Consider the following 21,114-nt stretch of genomic DNA (forward strand, 5'->3'; position numbering starts at 1 on the left):
AGATCCCTCAACTGATGGAATAACACCATCCATTTTTGTCAATGGCATGGTTTCATCTTTGGCAAGGAAGGGTTGATGTGTTGGACTTCTAGGCACTAGAACTTGCAGGATTTATATCACCATCCATTGGCAATCCAATCTTTCTAAGGGAATTAAATCTTAAAAACAACAACTTTAGCCATGCAATCCCCCGAGAAATTAGCCACACTACAACAAATCTAAGTTTTAACAACATTTTTTTAACATCATTTTGTACATAATGTTAAAGTCATAAATAACATCAAGATGGTATATTTAGACATCAGAATAATATATAAAATAATAAATAATATATATAACATTATGCATTATAGTGCTGTAAATTAGTGTGAAAGTGATGTTAAAAATTTAGGTTGTGAGTTTATGCACATCACTAGGTACTTACTGTTAATTCTTATTAATAATATGTTTTAAATTTTTAACAGCATATAAGACATATTGCTAAAGCCTATATTTGTTGCAGTGTCATTTGCAAAGATTAGACAAACTGCACTTGAGCAATAATTCTATTGGCAGGAAAATTCCTATCAAGTTGCTCTAATCTTATCTCCATCCAATTTAATCTCAACCAGATAGAAGGAGAAATTCCTGCAGAGCTTGGCAACTTGTTGAAACTCCAAGTTGTTTCTATTTGTATGAATCGACTAATAGGAAATGTTCCTTATTCTCTTAGAAACTTATCACATCTTGAGCATCTCTATCTAGCTTACAATAATTTGGTTGGGACTATCCAATACTATAGGGCAACTGGAAAGTCTCACTTACTTGACTTTGGCTATGAATAGGCTTTCATGTATCATCCCTCCCTTGTTCCTCAATCTCACTTCTATTGAGACTTTAGACATAGGAGAACCATTTCAAGGGCAATCTTCCTTCAGATTTAGGCATTACTCTTTTTAGTATCTAATATCTTACTGTTGCCAATAACAAGCTCACTGGAAGCTGGAAGCATTCTTGCTTCGTTGTCCAATGACTCAAATCTAATAAAACTTCAAATGTCTCTGAACAGACTTGTTGGAAATGTGCCTTGCCTAGAAAGTTAGCTAAACTTCAGTGGTTGTCCCTTAGCCGCAACTATCTAGGAAGTGGAGAAGTTGATGGCTTGAGCTTTCTTTACTCTAGCTAATAAACGGGAATAATTTTAGGGGCATTTTAGCAGAAATTAACAATTTTTCAACAACGCTCACAACATTGGCACTATCTGAAAATCAACTATAGTGGGAGAGGGAATCTTGTTAACTTGCGTTTTGTGATGTGTCGTTCAACCATATGTCAGGTATCATTCCCAATAATATTGGAAGGCTTAAAAATTTAGTGGTTTTGATAGTCGAAATGAACAAGTTTTTTGGCCAGCTTCCACCCTATCTACGTAACTTAACAACTCTAGTTTGATTCCAGCAAGTGCAAATAATCTTTAGAGAAACAACCCCTCAAATATTGGCGCAAGCTGCTTCTATTGAATCTCTCTCGGAACAATCTCAGTGGTGAAATACCCCCTCAAGTTCTAAGTCTCTTCATTATTAATCTGTCTTGAACTATCAGAAAACCAATTGACTAGAAACCTACCCATGGAAGTTGGAAAGCTGAAAAGCCTAAGCAAAATTTATGCTTCCAGGAACAAATTATTAGGAAAGATTCTAAGCACTCTTGGAAGTTGTACGAGTATAGAGCACTAAATATGTAGGGCAACTACTTCCAAGAGCCCATACCTTCATCTTTGAATAAATAAAGAGTTCTTCAATTTTTAGATTTATCTCATAACAATTTGTCAAGTGAAATTCTAGATTTTTGTCAAGCTTTGTCTTCTTGCAGTATTTGAACTTGTCTTACAATAATTTTGAGGCTGTGGTACCTACAGAAGGTTTCTGTAGCTTGTAGGAATGTGAGTGCTACATCAATGGAAGGAAACAATAAACTTTGTGGGGGGTGGGGGGGTGTAGGGTGTGGAATGCCTGAATTTTACTTGCCTGCATGTATTTACAGAAGGCCTAAGAAGAGTGGATTGGCTGTTGGAAGTTATTGATTGCTATTTTAACCATCCTTTTAGGAATTACATTGGTTTTTCTTATTATCTATGTTTTCTGGTTCAGGAAGAAGAGAAAAAGAAGAAAATATAGGAACTATCTTATCAAACTCTCTATAATGCTACTGATGGATTTTGTTTAGCAAATATGACTGGTGAAAGTAGTTTTTGGTCTGTTTACAAGGGGACAATTGACAGGGGAGAAACTCTAATAGCTGTTGAGGTGTTTTAAACTTTTGCGCCATGGAGCTTCCAAGAGTTTCTTAGTAGAGTGCGAAGCCTTAAGAAACATCAGACATTGGAACCTTGTAAAGGTACTAACAGCATGCTCAAGTATTGATTTTCATGGAAATGATTTTTAAGGCTCTTGTTTATGAGTTCATGGTTAATGGAAGCCTAGAGGAATGGTTGCATACGCCTGTTTGCACAAATGAGGTGGATATGGCAACAAGGAACTTGGATATCCTACAAAGAATAAATATTGCTATTATGTAGCTTGCGCACTTGATTATCTCCGTAATCATTGCCAAACACTGATCATTCATTGCAATCTCAAACCAAGCAGTATTCTTCTTGACTAACAAATGATAGGGCATGTAGGAGACCTTGGGTTAGCTAAATTCTATATTGAATCAAGCCATAATGATACTGTCAATCAATCAAGTTCTATTGGAATAAGAGGAAGTGTAGGCTCTGCTCCTCCTAGTAAGCGGCAAAATTATTATTTTTAGTAAAAGCAGTTTGCTCTACTATTTAGAACAAGCCTACTTGATTATTGCAAGACTATTAGTCTTACAAAGCTCTTTATGTGGAAAACAGAGTATGGCATGGGCAACGAGGTATCAACATGCGTGATGTGTACAATTATGGCATTCTATTTTTGGAAATGTTCACTGGAAAGAGGCCAATGGATGAGATATTTAATGGAATAAGGTTCAATTTACTTCCTGTATTTGTTGGGGAGGTTCAATTTAATCCATTTTTAACTTTTGGTCTAATTTAATCCATAAGTTTTAATTTATGCTCAAATTAGCTCAATTAATAAAAATGTGCAATTATTTAATATTTAATTATTTTTTAATATTAAAATATTATTTTTTATATTATATAATTAATCAAATAAAAATATTATTTTTATTATTCAATATTATTAATTAAACTGAAAATATAAAAAATATTTTTATATTTTCATATAATTAATTAAAATTAAAAATTATTACTATTCCAATTAATAATATTGAATAATAAAAATAATATTTTTATTTAATTAATTATAAAATATATAAAAAATAATATTTTAATATTAAAAAATAATTAAATATTAAATAATTTATTTAAATAAATTATTTGATATATAAACAAATTAATTAATTGATTATACAATATAAAAATAATATTTTAATATTAACAAAGTCATTTTTTAATATTATTTAAAAAAATAATTAAATATTTTAAAAATGACATTAAAATATTATTTTTATATTGTATAATTTGTATAATTAAAATATTAAATAAATTATTTTTATATTATATTTTAATATTAAAAAATAATATTTTTGTTAATTAGGCTAATTTGAGTATAAATCAAAACTTATGAATTAAATTGAATCAAAAGTTAAAAATGAGTTAAATTGAACCTCCCCAACAAGTATAAGAAACAAATTGTACCTTATTCTGATATTTAATCAAGGTTTTAACCTTCATAATTATATCAAGGCTGTCGTGCCAGAACAAGTGGAAAAAATTTTGGATCCCACTCTTTTTCAGGAAAGAGGAGAGAGAAGCATACACAATTCTCATAGTAGCAAAACAATGGAACGTTTGATTTCAATATTTTGAATTGGAGTTGTTTGTTCCATTGAATCACCAAGAGAAAGAGCAGGCACTAGCAACGTTGCAGGCGATTAGAGACAAACTTCTTGGAACTAGAAAAGTAAGTGAGAGATGAACTTCAAGTAGCATATATACTTAGCAGGTAATATAATTTTAGTCATTGATTCATTTGGTAAGCACAAACAAACAGAAATAACCAATCATACTTTATTTTATGTTTGTTATCTTATTAATTCCATTATATTTAACAATGTTCAACCAAACTCACACTCTTCTTCTTAGGCCTTCTACTTCTCACATAGCATTTTACGTTAATATTCCCAATGGAAATGTATTGTTAACTTGGTCACCCTTTTTTCCAAGAAATACCATGCAATATTTAGAAAACAAAATACAATTTCATCTTATTTTGAACGATAAATTGCTAAAAACATCTAAGGTTTGACTTTATATCTACTTTCATCTCTATCATGTCAAATGTGCTATCATTTTTTTGTGCAAAGGTATTTAATCTTTTTTTGGGTTGTGGAGAGAGGTGGTCTGAGAAGCTTAGAGCAAGACCTGAGAACAATTGCCATAAATATTTTCAAGGCACCGAACCAGTTAACCTGAGAACAATTGCCATGAATATTTTCAAGGCACCGAACTAGTTAACCTGACTGATCGTCAATGTCCAGTATGATGATGTTGACAATGTCGTACTGGTCAAGAATACAAGTATACATCCTTTAGATGCATGTTGATTTACCTCTGGAAGTCGGCAAATCAAATAGTTCATAAACGGAAAACTTCAGTTTCATACAAAAAAAATTAATGTGACAAACATTTATTCTATAACTTACTGATTTCTCTTGCATATAAACAGACCAATCAATAAATTCAAGACACAGGCAATTTGAGGATAGCTTCTGCTATAGTTTGCAGATTCCAGTTGTATCTGTTTACTGACCTGAAAAGTCTAGTTTACTTACATATCAACACTTCGCAAATCTTGGCCGTCTGTCCAGGCTGATCACTTAAACACTGTTCTAACCTCTCAGTGAGCTTCTTATTCTTTATATCCATTAAGCAGTTCAATTATGTCAGCGACAGTGTAATCTTATCACACCAGCTGAAAATGTTGTTCCTCACCTAGCAGTATAGCAGGGTGTATTAAGATACTCATTTGTTTCAATCATTAGATGAAAAAATGTAATGCAACTATTATTTAGTAGTACCTGATATTTCTGGTAAAAGATTAAGTTCACGCTCCAAACTCCATATAGATTCATTCTGATTGTTAATATTCACAATATACTCCTGGAAGTAACCATTAAAGGTTATTACTGATAGGGTGGCTCTGGAAAGTCCAAAATAAAAAGATAATAAGCCAATAGAAACACTATCTACAAGGAATTTCAAATGACATTTAAAGATCCTTAATAAATGACAATCTTTTTTATATGCATGGAAAGCTCGTTTTTGTACTCAGAAATAAGATTTCTTGTCATTAGCAAAGGATATAAATGTACAAAATCCCTTCAATGAGATCTGGACTTGAAACAATTAATTGCTACGGGCCACAAACTATAAGAGGCCAGAATTTCAATTCACTAAACAAGAGATATCTTGGGTTCATAGCTTGAGAACACAGTTTAGCAAAGAGGAAGTTTAAAACTCAAGGGAAGATCATTGTTAATTTCACATTTTATTTCAAAATTTACTTTCTTTAAATTTGTATTTCACAATGATGATGACATCATTGACACCAAAAAGGGCAGCATTGCAATATGCAAAAAGCCAAAAGACATGACTAGGTCTGAGCATAGAAGACTCAACATGGATCGCAAGAAAAGCCGGGTTGCTTGACACCCATAGTCAGGTTTCATGAACCTACTCCCTAAAGATTTACAGGCTTGGCAAAAAGTCCCTCATCACTATGCCAATGATAGAACACTTGAATGGGAGGGGAATATGTAGTTATCATAAATGTATCATCAAGTGCAAATACCGCTTCCCCACACAAAAAATTGAGGACTGGGCAAACTACCCAGCTGCTTTATCACTACATCGTCACAAATTTCCAAACAAAAATAGGATCCATCAACTCTACCAAAAACTTACTGAATTGGTGGTCATTAACTTAGAGATCTGTGCGTTTTGAACTACATGAATCAATTTGAGAAGAGCTACAACCAAATTCTCACTTAGTGCTCTTCGTTGCAAGATATTGCCACACAACAAATTCCTCATCCCCACTAGTCAACCTGTCAGTAGAAACCCTACTTCTGGGGTTTCTACCTCTTGGAATGGAGTTAAGAGATTGGGAAGAGACGGAGAGAGAGAGAGGAGAGAATTTAGGAAGAGAAAGAGATTAGTTTCTGTATTTGATTCAGAATGGTCATCTACAAGTATGAGCCACCTATTTATTGACTTTAACAAATTCCATAATTGACTCTTAACAACTCTAACAGCTACACAACTGCCTAACTCATTTTACTTCCAAAACATTCTCTTCCCTCCTATTTCCAACCTTCTTTCTCTTGCATTGAAATAGGAATAGCAAAGGTACTTACTAGAGACCACTTCAATTCTTTAGCGACCCTGGTGTCTATAAAACTAAGGGTACTGCTACTGTCTATTAAAATCAACGACTTCCTATTCTTATACTGCCCAATTACTTTGATTATCTCTACTCCTTGCCTGCCCTCAATAGCATGAATAGAAAGTGTCATCTCCTCCATACTTGCCAAAAACTCTTCCCCTTCATCAGCTGCTGCATTGCTACCTTCCACCTCTTCGTCCTCTGTACTGTGCTCAACCCAATATTCCTTATCTCGATCACTGGCCTGCAAAGCCATAACGGATTTTTGTTTACACACATGCCCAGGAAAGTATCTATCTCCACACCTATAACAGGGTTTAGGTTATCTAGCAGATGATTGATTGGGTGGTTTAGGAGGAAAAGAGGGTTTGACAGTTGGAACATTCACTGAATTACTATTGGAAACTGACTATGCGGGTTTAATATTGGAATTACTAGCTAAAGAAGTAGGTCTAACAGCAGAGCTTGAGTCTACATTTGATATTTTGGAAGGCTGTGACTGTGAAAGGCCAGGTTGAGATGGTTTGTAGGAATTATTGGTGTTTGAAAAGGACTAATAGGGCTTGGAATAAGTAGAATAGGGTCTGAACTTCTTAGTACTTCCCAATAGCTGTCCTTGAAATCCTGCAATTTCAAAGGTATGTGAAATGGTTGAAAGCCTTACAATTCTCACCATTGGCCGTATAGCATCCCTTTAACCTGCCAATGAATCCAGAAAGAAAGTAATTCTCATCAAGATAGGGCATAATCCTCTCCATTCTTACCCTTAATTCCTCAAACTTATCCTGGTACTTGACCATAAAACCCTCTTGCCTCATTTTCATGAATTCCTCTATTACATCTTCCATTTCTTCATCCCCAAATCTAATACACAACTCCCTCCCAAATTCTTCCAATACCAAAATTATGAAACCAAGAATCTGCCCGATATATTAAAAACAAAGCTACAATTCCCACTCTTTCATCCCTTGCCACCTTATAAATGTCAAAGTACTTCTCACATTTTCTAAGCCAAACCCTAGGTTCAATCCGATCACAAGTAATCAACTCAATTTTTGGTAATAACCCTGAGGCTTCCCCATCTCCTAAAACAAAAGAAACACTCAACTGTTCCTCTTGCTTTTCTTTTTCTGGTTTCTTTGGATTTGGCAAAATCCTTTTGCTTCCTTGTCCTTCTTGAACTACATTTCCTCCCACTTCCTCATTCATAGTTCCTTTTCCTTTATCAATGAAAAATCCAGTCATCAAGATTCGCATCTCATTGATCATCATTTTCCTCATATCTTCCATTTTCTGTTCTATCCTCTTATCGGTGCCTTCTTCCATCACCCGTAACTTCTCCTCAAGTTCATCCATTCTAATGGCTTCTTTACTCACCACTACACTCGTAAGCATCTTGCGACAGCCCTAGAAACTTCCAGCAACAGAGCCCACCACAGGAAAGAGCTCTGATACCAATTTGTTAGTAGAAGCCCTAATTCAGGGCTTTCTCCCCTTCAGAACAGAGTTAAGAGAGAGAGAGAGAGAGAGAGAGAGAGTAAAGAAGAGAGAATTTAGGAAGAGAAAGAGATCAGTTTTTGTATTTGATTCATAATGGTCATCTACTAGTATGAGTCGGCTATTTATTGACTTCCTCTAACAAATTCCATAACTGACTCTTAACAACTCTAAACAGCTACACAACTGCCTAACTTATTTTCACTCCAAAACATCTTCCCTCCTATTTCTGAACTTCTTTCTCTTGTATGTTACACAACCACATTCTCATTTTAGGGGAATCAACATTTGACCAGTGGACCAACTGCGATGTGATATCTATATATATATATATATATATATATATATTGGCCATTGGAATTGCAAACATGTGGGAATTAAATTTTAAAAAATTAATAAAATATATTAAAAACTAAAATTAAAAGGGGAAAAAAAAGATTGTAAAATAGTTAAAATATACTTCTTGGCAATGACAACCCACCATATGGAAATTGGAAAAAACTTAAAGAAACAAAAAGATTAGGGAAAACTAGAAATAAATTTCAGAATAAATTATAGGAAAGAAGCAGAATAGGAAAAGAAGATGAGAAAGAACGAGAGAGAGAGAGAAGAATAAGAGAGAGGAAAGAATTAGAGGGAGAGTAATTGTGGTATCATGGAATTCTTGATTGATTGAAATCTGTTATAATACTATCCCTATTTATACAATATATTCTCCCATACATTCTCACAGTTCCTATTCTCCTTATTATCCTAGCAGCCATATGTCACCCAATTTAAGGCAACTGTTAATTTTTTTTTTTTTTAAAGGATTAAGAAATGATAAATGATTACATCTTAGATTGTCATGATCAAAACATTTACACTACGCAAATTTCATATTAAACCTGATTTCTATTTTTAAATAAACCAAATAATCACAAAAGGAATAATATTCCAATTACACATTACACATCAAACCAAACATGCAGGAAAATTGGTCATTCAGTGCAATTCCAATTCCAATTTATTAGAAGCTAGAAATAAACATGGCTATTTGTGGGCAACATTTTAAAGCTACTTTGTGGTATCATGTAATTGATTCACAAAAAACGGAAATCAAGTGGGAAAGCAAAAATCTGAAGAGAACAAATCTGAAGACTGTAGAAAAGGAAAAGAAGAGAGAACAAATCTGAAGCCTGCACATAATATAGAAAACTAACCTACAAGCAACACATCCAGTTGATGTGTCAGCAACCTTGTCCACCTTGCGCACTACCACATAACTGTATCACATAACCTGATTAATAAATCAGTGCATCTAAAATTACATAAAAGTAAATAGGCATGGTTGAACTAATTTAAACTGTACAGTAAAATATCTTTACAACTTCAAGAATTACTTGAGAAATCATATTTACCCATCAAGAAAAGATCTAGATCCTTCATTCCATTTTTTGTTATGAGAGGATCTTTTATTCAGCTAAAAACCAGCTCAGAGTACCTCATAGAACCAAACGTTGAATTGCTTGCTTACTAGCAAATATGTACATCCATTGCATGTGAATGGGATTAAAAAAAAAAAAATCTCCAAAACAAGTGGTCCACCAATATTAAGAGATGATAATACTGTTTTTGGTACATAATTTCTCACTCTTTATGCTGGATGTCCAATAAAGGAGCTTGGGTAGTTCCATCAGGCATAGGCTTTTTTTTTTGTCATTTTATTTTTCTCTGAGAATTTAAAATTAATCTATGCATCAAATTTTTAATTCTCTTTTAATTCTTCATTGAATATTTTGTCCTCTTTTATAAGTTTCTAGATGATAGCAACATGCTGTTATGTATAACATAATCCTCTAAATTTAGTTTGGCCCTTATAAAAATTAAACGACTAGCTCTGAACCCGCCCAATAACTTCAAGACTAAATTTTTAGTTACAAACAGTTCACCTTTTCACTCCTGCAGGAACAGCATTATGAAGCACATGATGATGAGCTGGATCCAGTGCATCATTTACAGAATCAGGCAATATTGACCCAAGGAAACTACTTGATCTTCTACTTCTGTGAAGATAAAGATGTAACACAAAAGATCAGATGATTTACAAATTCTTCATATGATTAATGATTGCGAACAAAACACAGATAAAGTTGCCTAAAAAAAGCTGCCTGCATGAATGTGATAGAGCAGATAACATGCTCATTACAGCATTTAAGTTTCCATCAATTTCAGGGAGCTCCCCTGTTTTGTAGATGTTACACTTATTTCTCTCCCACCTGTGGTTCATGTCGAAGGATCCCCTTTCCAAATAGTGGATTATGAAAATCGACTCTTATTCTCTCAAGACTGAAGGAAATGAATAACACACACAATCACATACATACATCTGAAGATGGAAAAGTTTGAGGCCATTATTAGCTAAAACTAAGGGGCAACAAAATGATGATGAATAATACAGAAAAGATAATGTCAATTATGTAACTTGCATCCATATGTCTGAACAAGGGCATCATGAGCCAATTTTACAAATTAGAAGGTATTTATAGTGCATTGCTGCTTTGCCAATAGAAAGTGATAATATCAAAAATATGAAAGGATATTACTTAACAAAGGCACTGACCCTCATAATTAGCTATCATTCTCAGCAATATACTCTCACCTATAATCTATAATAGTTCGCACTTTGTAGTTCTCACCTCTGATTTATGGCAAACCCCAGTGAGAAGACATGAACAGAACCTGAAGAACTTGCTGCTACAAGAATATCTGGAAGTTGCGTTGAAGGTCCAAATGACAAGGAAAATATTGTTGATGGGTATGTCCCCCTTCTGAAACTATATGACTGCTCAAGAACAAGAAGAATAGAATCCCATAAGTATAGTAAAAAAGAATTCATGAAAGACCATAATTTCTATCAGAAATCAGAATCTACTTCATGATGAGTCAAACAAATGAAAGGACAGAAAGAAGAGAAGACTATGCATCACAAATGGAAGTCACTGTATGGAACTGCAAAATGCTTGACCTAGCTATTAGAGGAGTCCACATATGAAATCTACTAATCTGACTATAAATCTTACTCCAAAGCGAAGAAATAACAACAACAATAGCATTCATGCATTTTTACTATATCTGCACACGTGAAATCATTTTTGTAGAGGTTATTTTTCAATCCATAGACCTTCTATGAATAATAATAAAAGAACCAGCCAGAGTGTTGATTTAATCTCATAGTTCCTATTCCATTACAGTTCTCTTCTCTCCTTCACATATTTTTTACAGAAAATCAAAACCACTTTAAGCAGCTACCAGGCAAATTTGTCTTGGAATTTTATAATATGACAGCCTCTAAAAGTAAAAAGAATACTCCATCTTGTTTAAACACCATCTATGTAAGCATTCTTTGATCACACTCACATATGCAGTCCGCCAAAAGTCAACCATCAAAGATAGGATACATTATTATTCACCTTCGTTGCTTCTAGAACTAGATGAACTCTGATTATAGTTCCCTGCTCAGATGCTGTAGCAATGTACATTCCATTTGAAGAAAGGGCAACTGCAGCCAATGGCGCGCGATGAGCATCTATCTGCAAGTATATTCAATAATCAAATACAGGAAATGCCAAAGGATGCAGAAGGAAAAGCAAAAGTAAATGAATAATCTGATTATATTTTAATCAATGTGCAGGAAAGGGAAAAAATGAAACTCTAGGAACAAGAAGGAAAGTCTAACGTAGCTATATAAGCATGTATATTAGCAACAATTGTCCTGTACGATCATTACTTTACGCAATAAGTTGTAAATTATAGAAATCCTTAAGAAGTAAAAACTTCTTTTCTCTCCAAAGATAATTTTGGGGAAAAAGGTTGGAAACCTTAATTTTGGGGAAAAAGGTTGGAAACCTTAATTTTGGGGAAAAAGGTTGGAAACCTTTCTTGTAAATTTATTGAATCTTAATGATAAACAAAGCAAGTGCAAAGTGAACAGCAACAATACCTTTAGTAATGAAATTTTAAACAACAATTAAAGAGATGAGTAACAAGTTCAGAGAAGAAAGCAACAATTTTTGAAGACATAGCTACAGGTGCTTGAGAAAATTCTATATCAAGCTATTGAATTAGATGTTGCCCATTGAAAAAGGTAAGGATCCTTCTCTAACTTAGTTAGGGAACTATTTACAAGAGCATTCCAACTTTTAAACAGTAATGCTTAATAATGGTTCATCATTTAAGATAAATCTGATCACGATTAAACATGGTAGGAAGGAGTTCATAAGTAGCCAATAAACACATTATCAAAACAAATATTTATGGCACTGGTAGCATGCAGGCTATGCTGATATTGGCATCCAGATATCATGAAGCTTCCCTGCTGTAAATGTTAAATACATCGTATCGTATGAGTAAATTATATACATGGCACTTTAACTTAGGGATATGTAACAGTAAAGTACCTAAACTTTAATTTGCAACATAAAGCCTCTTGATCTTTAATTTTAGTAACATAAAACACCCTAGTAACTTTCAATTGTTAGTTTCTAGATTATTTATGCTGACATGATATTTATCAAATTGAAAATTTATATTTTCATGGATTGATAGTTTCTAATAGACAAATTTTGATTTATTGAAGTGTCGATTTATGCAATTTGAATCGTTAGAACTGTTGGTAAATAGGTAACAAAATTATTTTTTTCTTCCCCGATAAGCGTTAAATTAACGAAGAGAAAATATAAATTTTAATATAACAGGTGTCACTTCAGAAAAAATAATTTAGAAACTAGCTAATGAATATCACAAGAGGGTTTTATATTATTTAAATTAAAAATTAGAAGATTTTGTATTACAAATTGAAATTTAAGTACCTTACTATTACGTATTTCTAAGTTGAGGTACTGTCTATAATTTACTTTACACTACATCCTACAAATTAGTTTTCCAAATTTTAACATCTTACTAAGGTCTTGAATTCTTGATAACTTTCAAGTGTTAAAAACAAGGAAAAAAAGAGAAATCCCACAGAGATGAAATTTATAATCAACAAAACAAAATCACATAAACTTTGGCTCCTCGTCACATATTACTCATATTAATCATTTTCAAAATATATTTTGCCACCTCACAATGTGACTGGACTTCCATGACATTGTAGACCAAAACTGATCCTTTGGTTGTACTAGCAGGAAGAGCCAAGAAGCAACCATCCAAACTAGGGGAGAATGCACAAAGTCCTGAGAAACAAATGAAAATTTTCAAGGCACTTAATATTAAAAATAGTCACTTAATATTAAAAATAGTTTGGTTCTACCCAAATGAAAAAAGAAAAAGATGAAGCGATTCTATATCATGTCCAAAATTAGAATTAATATTCTCCCACACTTCTAGGACAAAAACTTACAGCAGTCATTCCTTGTGTTTTCTTTTACAAACACTTGTTGGCACAATAGAAATTTCAATGGCCCCAAAACTAGACGTTAGATTCAGAAGAGTTGAAAGGGGTAATAACTAATAAGTATCCCAAACAAAACTTAGACATCTAAATTTCACTAAAACCACCAGTTAGAATATGAACAAAAGGTTTTTCTATCTACACTGACAAGTTTGGACTGAGCTGCTGACAAAGGGCCACAACCGTTCCCATGGGAGAAAAAAGCTACATGTTTTCTTGAATGATAATTTTCAATGAATCCAAAACTCATATTTTTTCACTTTACAGACAACATCGTGGTTACTCAATATTTGGATATTATACTACTTCCAAAATTCATATAAAAAGGACCAAACCATGGGACACATGAATTGTACAAGACAGAACCGGAAAAAAAAAAAAAAAAAAAAAGTTGCAAACCAGAAAACAGGTTAATCAAGTCTAAACAGGTAGCTGAGGGAATAACTTGAAATATGCTCATCATAACACAGAAAATTATCATTGTTATGTTACTGATAAATGCAGTGTTAGAATACAATGCCTATTACATAAGATCAAAATCAAGCAATGTGCACCAGAAGCTTTAATTTTCGAAGTTGACATTCACACTTATGTCATTGCAATTCACAAACTGATCTAATTCATTCTTCCACAAGGTGGAGAAAAACAATCTTTTTCATTATCAATTTGCAACTTAGCAGATATTATACACCAAAATTAACAAGAAAATGAGTCATGTGAATGCTATTACAAATACAAAAGTTACATATTCTAACCTCACCTTTTATATTTGGAACTGTATCAATAGTATCCAATATTGCAAGACTATTCGAGTCATAAATGTAAGTCTTTTCTTGCAAAACAACAACAAGCCTGCAATGATCAAGAGCTGGCAACAAATCAAAACCAAATGCAAAAATATTAAAAAAATAATAGAAATAAGATATTTACTATTTGGAATGACTACAATTCAACTGAAGCCAAACCGTATTAACAATTCAATCAGTTTTATAGGATTTGAAGTTTGATTTGGTTTCTCATTCTATAAAATCCAAAACAAATTGCAAACCAAACTATGTCGTGCTTTTATAAATTTCATAATCTCTCCACCAAACATGAATAGCATTTGAGAAATCAAACAAACAGAAATCCACGAATTAAAGAAAAAAAAAATTAAATCCAAGATAGATCCTTTACCTTTTTCTATTTAAGCGAACAGCAAGAATAGAAGTTAAAAAATTCAATTCCCGGAGAGCAGTTCCAGTGGTAGTATTGAACAAACAAAGACGCCGTGGGGATAAAGAAGGCTGCTTGCATTTCAATAGCAACCTTAGTCACTAATAACACTTGAAAGAGCACAGAAGAAGAAGATTAGTAGCACCTGTTCACCAGCTCCAACAATAGCAAGAAGACTAGAACTGTACAGCATTTCAACAATGATAAAAGCTCCAACAGCTACGAAAACGAATACAAGGCAATTTTAAAGAGCAAATTAAACAAGAAAAATCGAAATTTTTTGAGAATTTGAAAACCTACCTCGTTCGTAACAGAGACGACCAGTGTTTGGATCAAAAATTTTGAACCCATCACGAGTGCTTACAGCAAAACCGCTGCGCAGAAACAGAATATCAGAATCAAATCGCAGAAAAAGAGTGACAATCGATGAATTGAAGGAATACCTATTGTCTTGATTGAAAGAAGCGCAGAGGATTGAAGAGTTGGAGGAGGACTGGGTAGTCATTCTTGGATTTTTTGGTGGGGCTTGTGGGGAAGGAGGTGTTTTAATTTTACAGGGACTTGATTATTAGTCATCATATGAAGGTCCGTTGGCTGTTTCGGGGAGGAAAACAGAAAACGGAATATGTTGAAAATAGAAAGTCTCAAAGTCGAGAGGGACAACTTGCGAGGGAAGCAAATGCTTCCTTCTTTGGGTGCTCCCTGCTGAAGTAGGTTCCACCAATGGTGCTCATTTAGTTCCATCTGAACCGCTGATGGGCAGTGCGATGTCTGATACAAATCTATGATCAAGGGTTCGGGTCGGGCCACACCCAGAAAACATTGATTTTGGCCCATGGAGAAACATTGGGTTGAGCCTTAAAAAAATGAGTGGGTCAAGACATTTCTTTTCTTAATTACTATCCTATGATATAAGGTGAGTTTTCCTATACAGTAAATGAGCAATTGATTTGAAGGAAATTAATTCACACATTTGTCATCTACTTCAGTAATCTTTTGCTTTTTTTTTAGTTTTCTTCCATTCATTTTGTTGAATTGATCAAGTCTTTATTTAGGCATAATAGTTTTGATGTCAGATTGTCTATCTTACCTTGTGCCACTGACTAAAAGGACGACCTATTGATGCTTCTTTTGTCTTTTTTTGCCTTTAACTTAGTATTTCTCGTTTGATGCTGGTGGTCTACTACTTTAAAATGCAAAGCGGAAGAGTGAAAGTATTATCTCATGGAAATGACCTAAAGATTCATTTTGAAAAAGACAAAATAGTGAAAGTATGTAGTCACCCATATGAGGATTTTTATGTAATTCAAACTCTTACAGAAAGACATCAAAAGAACAATTGAATTAAAAAAAATTTAAAAAAACAAAGAGATCTATAACAGCAAATCAATAAACGATGATGAGATGCAAAGGAAAAGAAGAGTCATCCATTTTCGAACAGTAAATGAAGAGGTCATGAAAAGGTGCAAAGAACAAGATAAGAAATTCATAACTGTAAAAGCAATGAAGGTAAATAAAAAATGAAAAAAAAAGGACATTGTGACCTTACAAAGTAAGCAGATCCGCAACCATGGAAGGAAGGAAGCTGGTGTTTTTCATTGACTTTGTTGCATTGGTCTTTTCTCATTTGAATGCACCCTGAAAAGACAAAAAGTGGAAATATGTACTTGGCCATGGAAGGATTTATGTGTAATTAAAAGTCTTAAAATCAATTAAAATGCTAGATTATACTTAGAGAGGAGGAATTAAGGACTTGTTTCAAGCAAAGGACAAAAGTATCATTGCTCTAGCTTTGTGCATTTGTCTTTTTTTTTTTTTTTTCCATAGCTTTTTGGTATTTTGCCATTTGATATTTGGATTCTGTTGGTTAAAAAAAAAATTAATGGAAAGGACTTCATGATCCACCCTGAAAAGTTAAAAAGTAGTGGATGTAATTAGTCACTTAGGGACTTATGTGTAATTTAAACTCATTAAAATCAATTAAAATTACATATAGTACTTATTTCAATCAAATGACCAAAATATCCTCACTCAATCCTTACTCAGGAGAAATGAGAAAAGCAAGAGCAGATAGGCATTTCAACGGTTAAGCAAAAGACAAATTAATTAGAAGGATTTATATATACTTTTAACCTTTTTAAAATAAACTCAAAAAACATTTTGTGCTTAGAAATGAAGAATTTAGTAGGTTCTTTAAAAGAAAGACTAAGATATCCTTGCTTACTTTGGCTCCAAGATAGTATCTATTTCTCCTTTTTTTTTTTCTTTCTTTTGTCTTCTCTTTCTTTGCTCTTCCAATATGTTCATGTGAACAATAAATAAAATTTTTGTTAATAAACTCAAATTGGTTTATTTGATGCTTTTTAAAGCGTTTGTTTGTTTTTTTACCTTCCTCATTTTTAACTTCCTAACACTTAACCTATAGGAAATTATCATTCTATTTCTTAACGACAAAAATATTTTGTTGTGTTTTTTTTTTACTGTCATATCTTCCGATGGCAACAAATTTCTTTTTGCTTCTCCAAGTTTTTTTCTAATTTAGTCTCTCATAATGTTGACATAATTGCCTTTTTTAGGTCATTTAGGCCTTGATATAAATACAAACTCTTTCATTTCTGATGCTGAATCTGCTCTTTTTCTTTTAAGGTTAAAGGCTTCTTCTATTTATTCTTTTTGCTCCTGTATATAATATATAACTAGTCGATTTACCTAAGGTTGTGTGGATTATTAAGTATTTTATTTTAATAATATATATATATATATATATATATATATATATATATATATATATATATATATATATATATATATATATATATATATATATACACATTTTCATAATAATTTTGTAAAATTTTATTAATAATAAATTTTTAATTAATTGTAATTTTATATCAAGTTTTAATATATAAATTTTTTTTAATGGAAAATAGTATAATTTTGTACTTGTCAAAAAAAAACTAAAAATATATAACATTTAATTTTAAATTTTTTAAAAAATTGATTAACAGATTATTTTTTATTATTTTTTAAATTAATTGACGTGTACTAATAAAAGGATATACAAAGTAGGAAAATATTTATGAAGTATCATTATTAAAATTCTTATTTTTTTAATTAAAGATATATTTTTAAAATAAATTTTAAATTTTATAAATAATTTTCTAGTGAACAATTTTATATATATATATATATATATATATATATATATATATATATATATATAAAGATAATTCATGTTTTTTCTAATCTAATAGAAATTTTTATTAAAAATATTATTTTTTAGAGATATATAATATGATGAGCATAATTATATAATGCATGAAATTAAGAATCTTAAATTCTTTTTTTTTTTTTTAAATCAACCAAGAATTTCATTATGAAATTGGAGATATTAGATCAACCTAAATCCATGAAGAGATTACAGGGGGAAATTCCTTAACCTAAACCAAATCATCAATTGAATTAAAAAGAGATTTAGCAAGAACATGAGCAAGCATATTATAGCAGTAAGGGACAAAAGACCAAGAGCAGTGCTTGAACATTTGACTGAAAAGCCAAGCAATCAGCAAGATCCGATCCTAATTTAGTCTGGAAGGAACCATCCATTTGCAACTTATTAATAATAAACTTTGTAACACCCTCTCTGTAACAATTCCGTACATTCTACTGTTCTGATTACCAGTGTCGGTCCAGACAGCTAGAACGTCTGAAAAAATAATTAGACTAGAGTGAGGAGTCATAAATAACTCAAATATTAATAAGAAAAATTTAGGAAAAATTTTAGAAATAAAATACAGCAAAGTTAAATAAGCCGGTACCCTAGCGATGGGTAACCTAGTAGGAAGTTGCGGTTCTCACAACTAGGAGCCCTAGACCTGGAAGAATAATTCATAAAATAATTTTTGGGGCTCCAGAGAAGAGTCATTGAGGTTTCTGTGGCATTAGAATGCCAAGAAAATATTTAGAAAAACTTTTCAATCGATACAGACAATTTTGGCCCGTTAAGCCAAATGGAGGGCATTTTGGTCATTTCGTCTTCAGAGATGATTTTTGGCCGACTTGTACAGTTAAGCAAATAATTATTATGATCTAAAATATGAATAAATATTGCTAAAAATTAAATTGAAAATGAGTAGAGAAGAGAAGAAAAGAAAATGAAAGAAAATGCAAATTTAAATGACATCATAAATTGTAACACCCTCACTGTAACAATTCCGTACATTCTACTGTTCTGATGACCGGTGTTGGTCCAGACAGCTAGAACGTCTGGAAAAATAATTAGACTAGAGTGAGGAGTCATAAATAACACAAATATTAATAAGAAAAATTTAGGAAAAATTTTAGAAATAAAATACAGCAAAGTTAAATGAGCCAGTGCCCTAGCGATGGGTAACCTAGTAGGAAGTTGCGGTTCTCGCAACTAGGAGCCTTAGACCTGGGAAAAAATTCATAAAATAATTTTTGGGACTCCAGAGAAGAGTCATTGAGGTTTCTGTGGCATTAGAATGCCAAGAAAATATTTAGAAAAACTTTTCAATCTGTACAGACAATTTTGGCCCATTAAGCCAAACGGAGGGCATTTTGGTCATTTCGTCTTCAGAGATGATTTTTGGCTGACTTGTACAGTTAAGAAAATAATTATTATGATCTAAAATATGAATAAATATTGCTAAAAATTAAATTGAAAATGAGTAGAGAAGAGAAGAAAAGAAAATGAAAGAAAATGCTAATTATGACATCATATGATGTCATTTAAATTTCCTCCACCAATCACAATTTGTTAAACTCATTAAAAGAGATAAAAGAGACCAAAAAATTGAAAAACCAATCTGCATCTTCAACCTTTGGGCAGCCAAAAACGTTGAGAGAGAGAGAGAGAGAGAAGAGGTTCCACCATTAAGGCTCCCTTAAGCTTCATTTCCCACTTCAATTCACCTTAAAACCTTATCCTCCCTTCACTAAAAATTATACCCACACCAAGGAGAAGTATTTGGCAGCCAAGAAAGAGTAAGAAAGTAAAGAAAAATTAAAGTCTTGGTTGGCTTGGATTTGAGCTACAAGAGGTTAGTGCTAACTCTTACATTTTTCTTTTTATTCCATGTTAGGAAGTTCAAGTGAATGAGAAATTGTTAATAAATTGAATAAAACACTTATGTAGGAGTATGTATGAATTGTGGCAGCCAAGAGAGGGTTAGGGTTTTGATGGTTTAATTGCAATTAAGTTTGTATATTAATGTCAATTAATGTATACATATGAATTGGAGTTTAATGGAGTTGAATCTTTTTGAGTTTGTATGAGAATGAGATTTGATCAATTAGCGTTAGTATGAAAATTGGAGATATTGTGTTTGAATGGTTAATTGGATTTCTAATGGTCAATTAGTAACCATTTGATAAAGTTTGACCCTAAATTGGAAGTAATTGTGGCCTTGAAATTAAAAGTGGTATGCTGCCCCCATTGTGCCAGAATACTGGACTTGAGTCCAGTGTATTCCTAGGGTCATAACTTGAGCTATGTTACTCCAATTGGTTCAAGGCCAATTGGACATGAAACTAGACCATAATGGCACAAATTTGGTGAAGAAACCATGCCCAGAAAACCAAACCAAGTGGACCAAAAGTTTGTCCTAATCCGGGTGACCTACAGTCTGCCTGGGCAAAATGACCAAATGAACAGTATTTGGTCATTTGGCCATAACTCAGTGTAGAAAGGTCCAATTGACCTGAAATTTTACCATCAACAAGCTAAGAAATAGACCAACAACTTTCGTGAAGAACACAAATCCAAATTATGATCATAACCTAGTCAAATTGCCAACCAAACTTAGGTCACCAAATCTGGCAAAACCAAATTGCCTAGAAAATCTGGGTACAGGTCACTCCGGCCAGTTATGGTAAAATGACCATAACTTGAGTTACAAAACTCCAAATGGAGTGATTCAAAAAAAGAAATTCAACTAGACAAAATAAGGAACAACTTTCATGTTGATCATTTTGCCAAATTCTCACTGCAAAAATGACTAATGGAACAGTAAACCTAGGGCATGAAATCTGAAAATTTTGAATAACATAAGATAAGCTATTGGAAATCAATACCAACAAAAATAAAATGCAAAATGTGGTATCTTGGTGAACTTAGGTTTAATAAATTTATTATGTATTAAAAAGTCAACAATTTGAGTGAATAGTAATACAAAGACATAAAGTATAATAACTAAATTGGTAGAGGAAATTAAGGTATGAAATTTGGAATCCATGAAACATTCATGGATTACTTGGAATAGAAATAGTAATTCACCTAAATGACTTAATGAACATTTAAGTTATGTGAGTATATAGTTAAGATTTGTATTCCCATTACTAGTAGGTCTAATAAAATATGAGTGATACCACTTAAATATGAAATGACATTAACCTAGATGGATTGTTGAGTATAAATGGGATGAGGTATACATTAGGATTTATGTTTCCATTACAAATAAGATA

General features: G+C 32.4%; 1 protein-coding gene across 4 annotated transcripts; it reads right to left on the reverse strand.

Moving 5' to 3' along the window:
• Window positions 1-4,654: 4,654 nt before the first annotated feature.
• Window positions 4,655-15,362, reverse strand: LOC110661222 (autophagy-related protein 18b). Of its 4 annotated transcripts, none has more exons than XR_002496083.2 (12): window positions 15,069-15,361; window positions 14,926-14,999; window positions 14,771-14,844; window positions 14,587-14,696; window positions 14,171-14,262; window positions 13,080-13,192; window positions 11,429-11,548; window positions 10,655-10,800; window positions 9,908-10,021; window positions 9,179-9,241; window positions 5,113-5,194; window positions 4,655-5,026 (listed from the first exon to the last, which is right to left on the reverse strand). XR_002496083.2 is itself a non-coding variant. In XM_021819794.2 (12 exons), exons 1-12 carry the CDS (start codon window positions 15,128-15,130, stop codon window positions 4,998-5,000), a joined length of 1,119 nt encoding a protein of 372 aa, XP_021675486.1. In that variant the 5' UTR covers window positions 15,131-15,359; the 3' UTR covers window positions 4,655-4,997. The 4 variants fall into 4 exon arrangements, 1 of the variants encoding a protein (XP_021675486.1); XM_021819794.2 differs by having other exon boundaries at window positions 5,113-5,234; window positions 15,069-15,359; XR_009142546.1 differs by lacking the exon at window positions 4,655-5,026 and having other exon boundaries at window positions 5,111-5,194; window positions 9,179-9,255; window positions 15,069-15,362.
• Between the last annotated feature and the right edge of the window lie 5,752 nt (window positions 15,363-21,114).

The sequence above is a fragment of the Hevea brasiliensis genome, chromosome 13 (genome assembly GCF_030052815.1).
Source record: "Hevea brasiliensis isolate MT/VB/25A 57/8 chromosome 13, ASM3005281v1, whole genome shotgun sequence".
NCBI classification, from domain to species: Eukaryota; Viridiplantae; Streptophyta; class Magnoliopsida; order Malpighiales; family Euphorbiaceae; genus Hevea; species Hevea brasiliensis.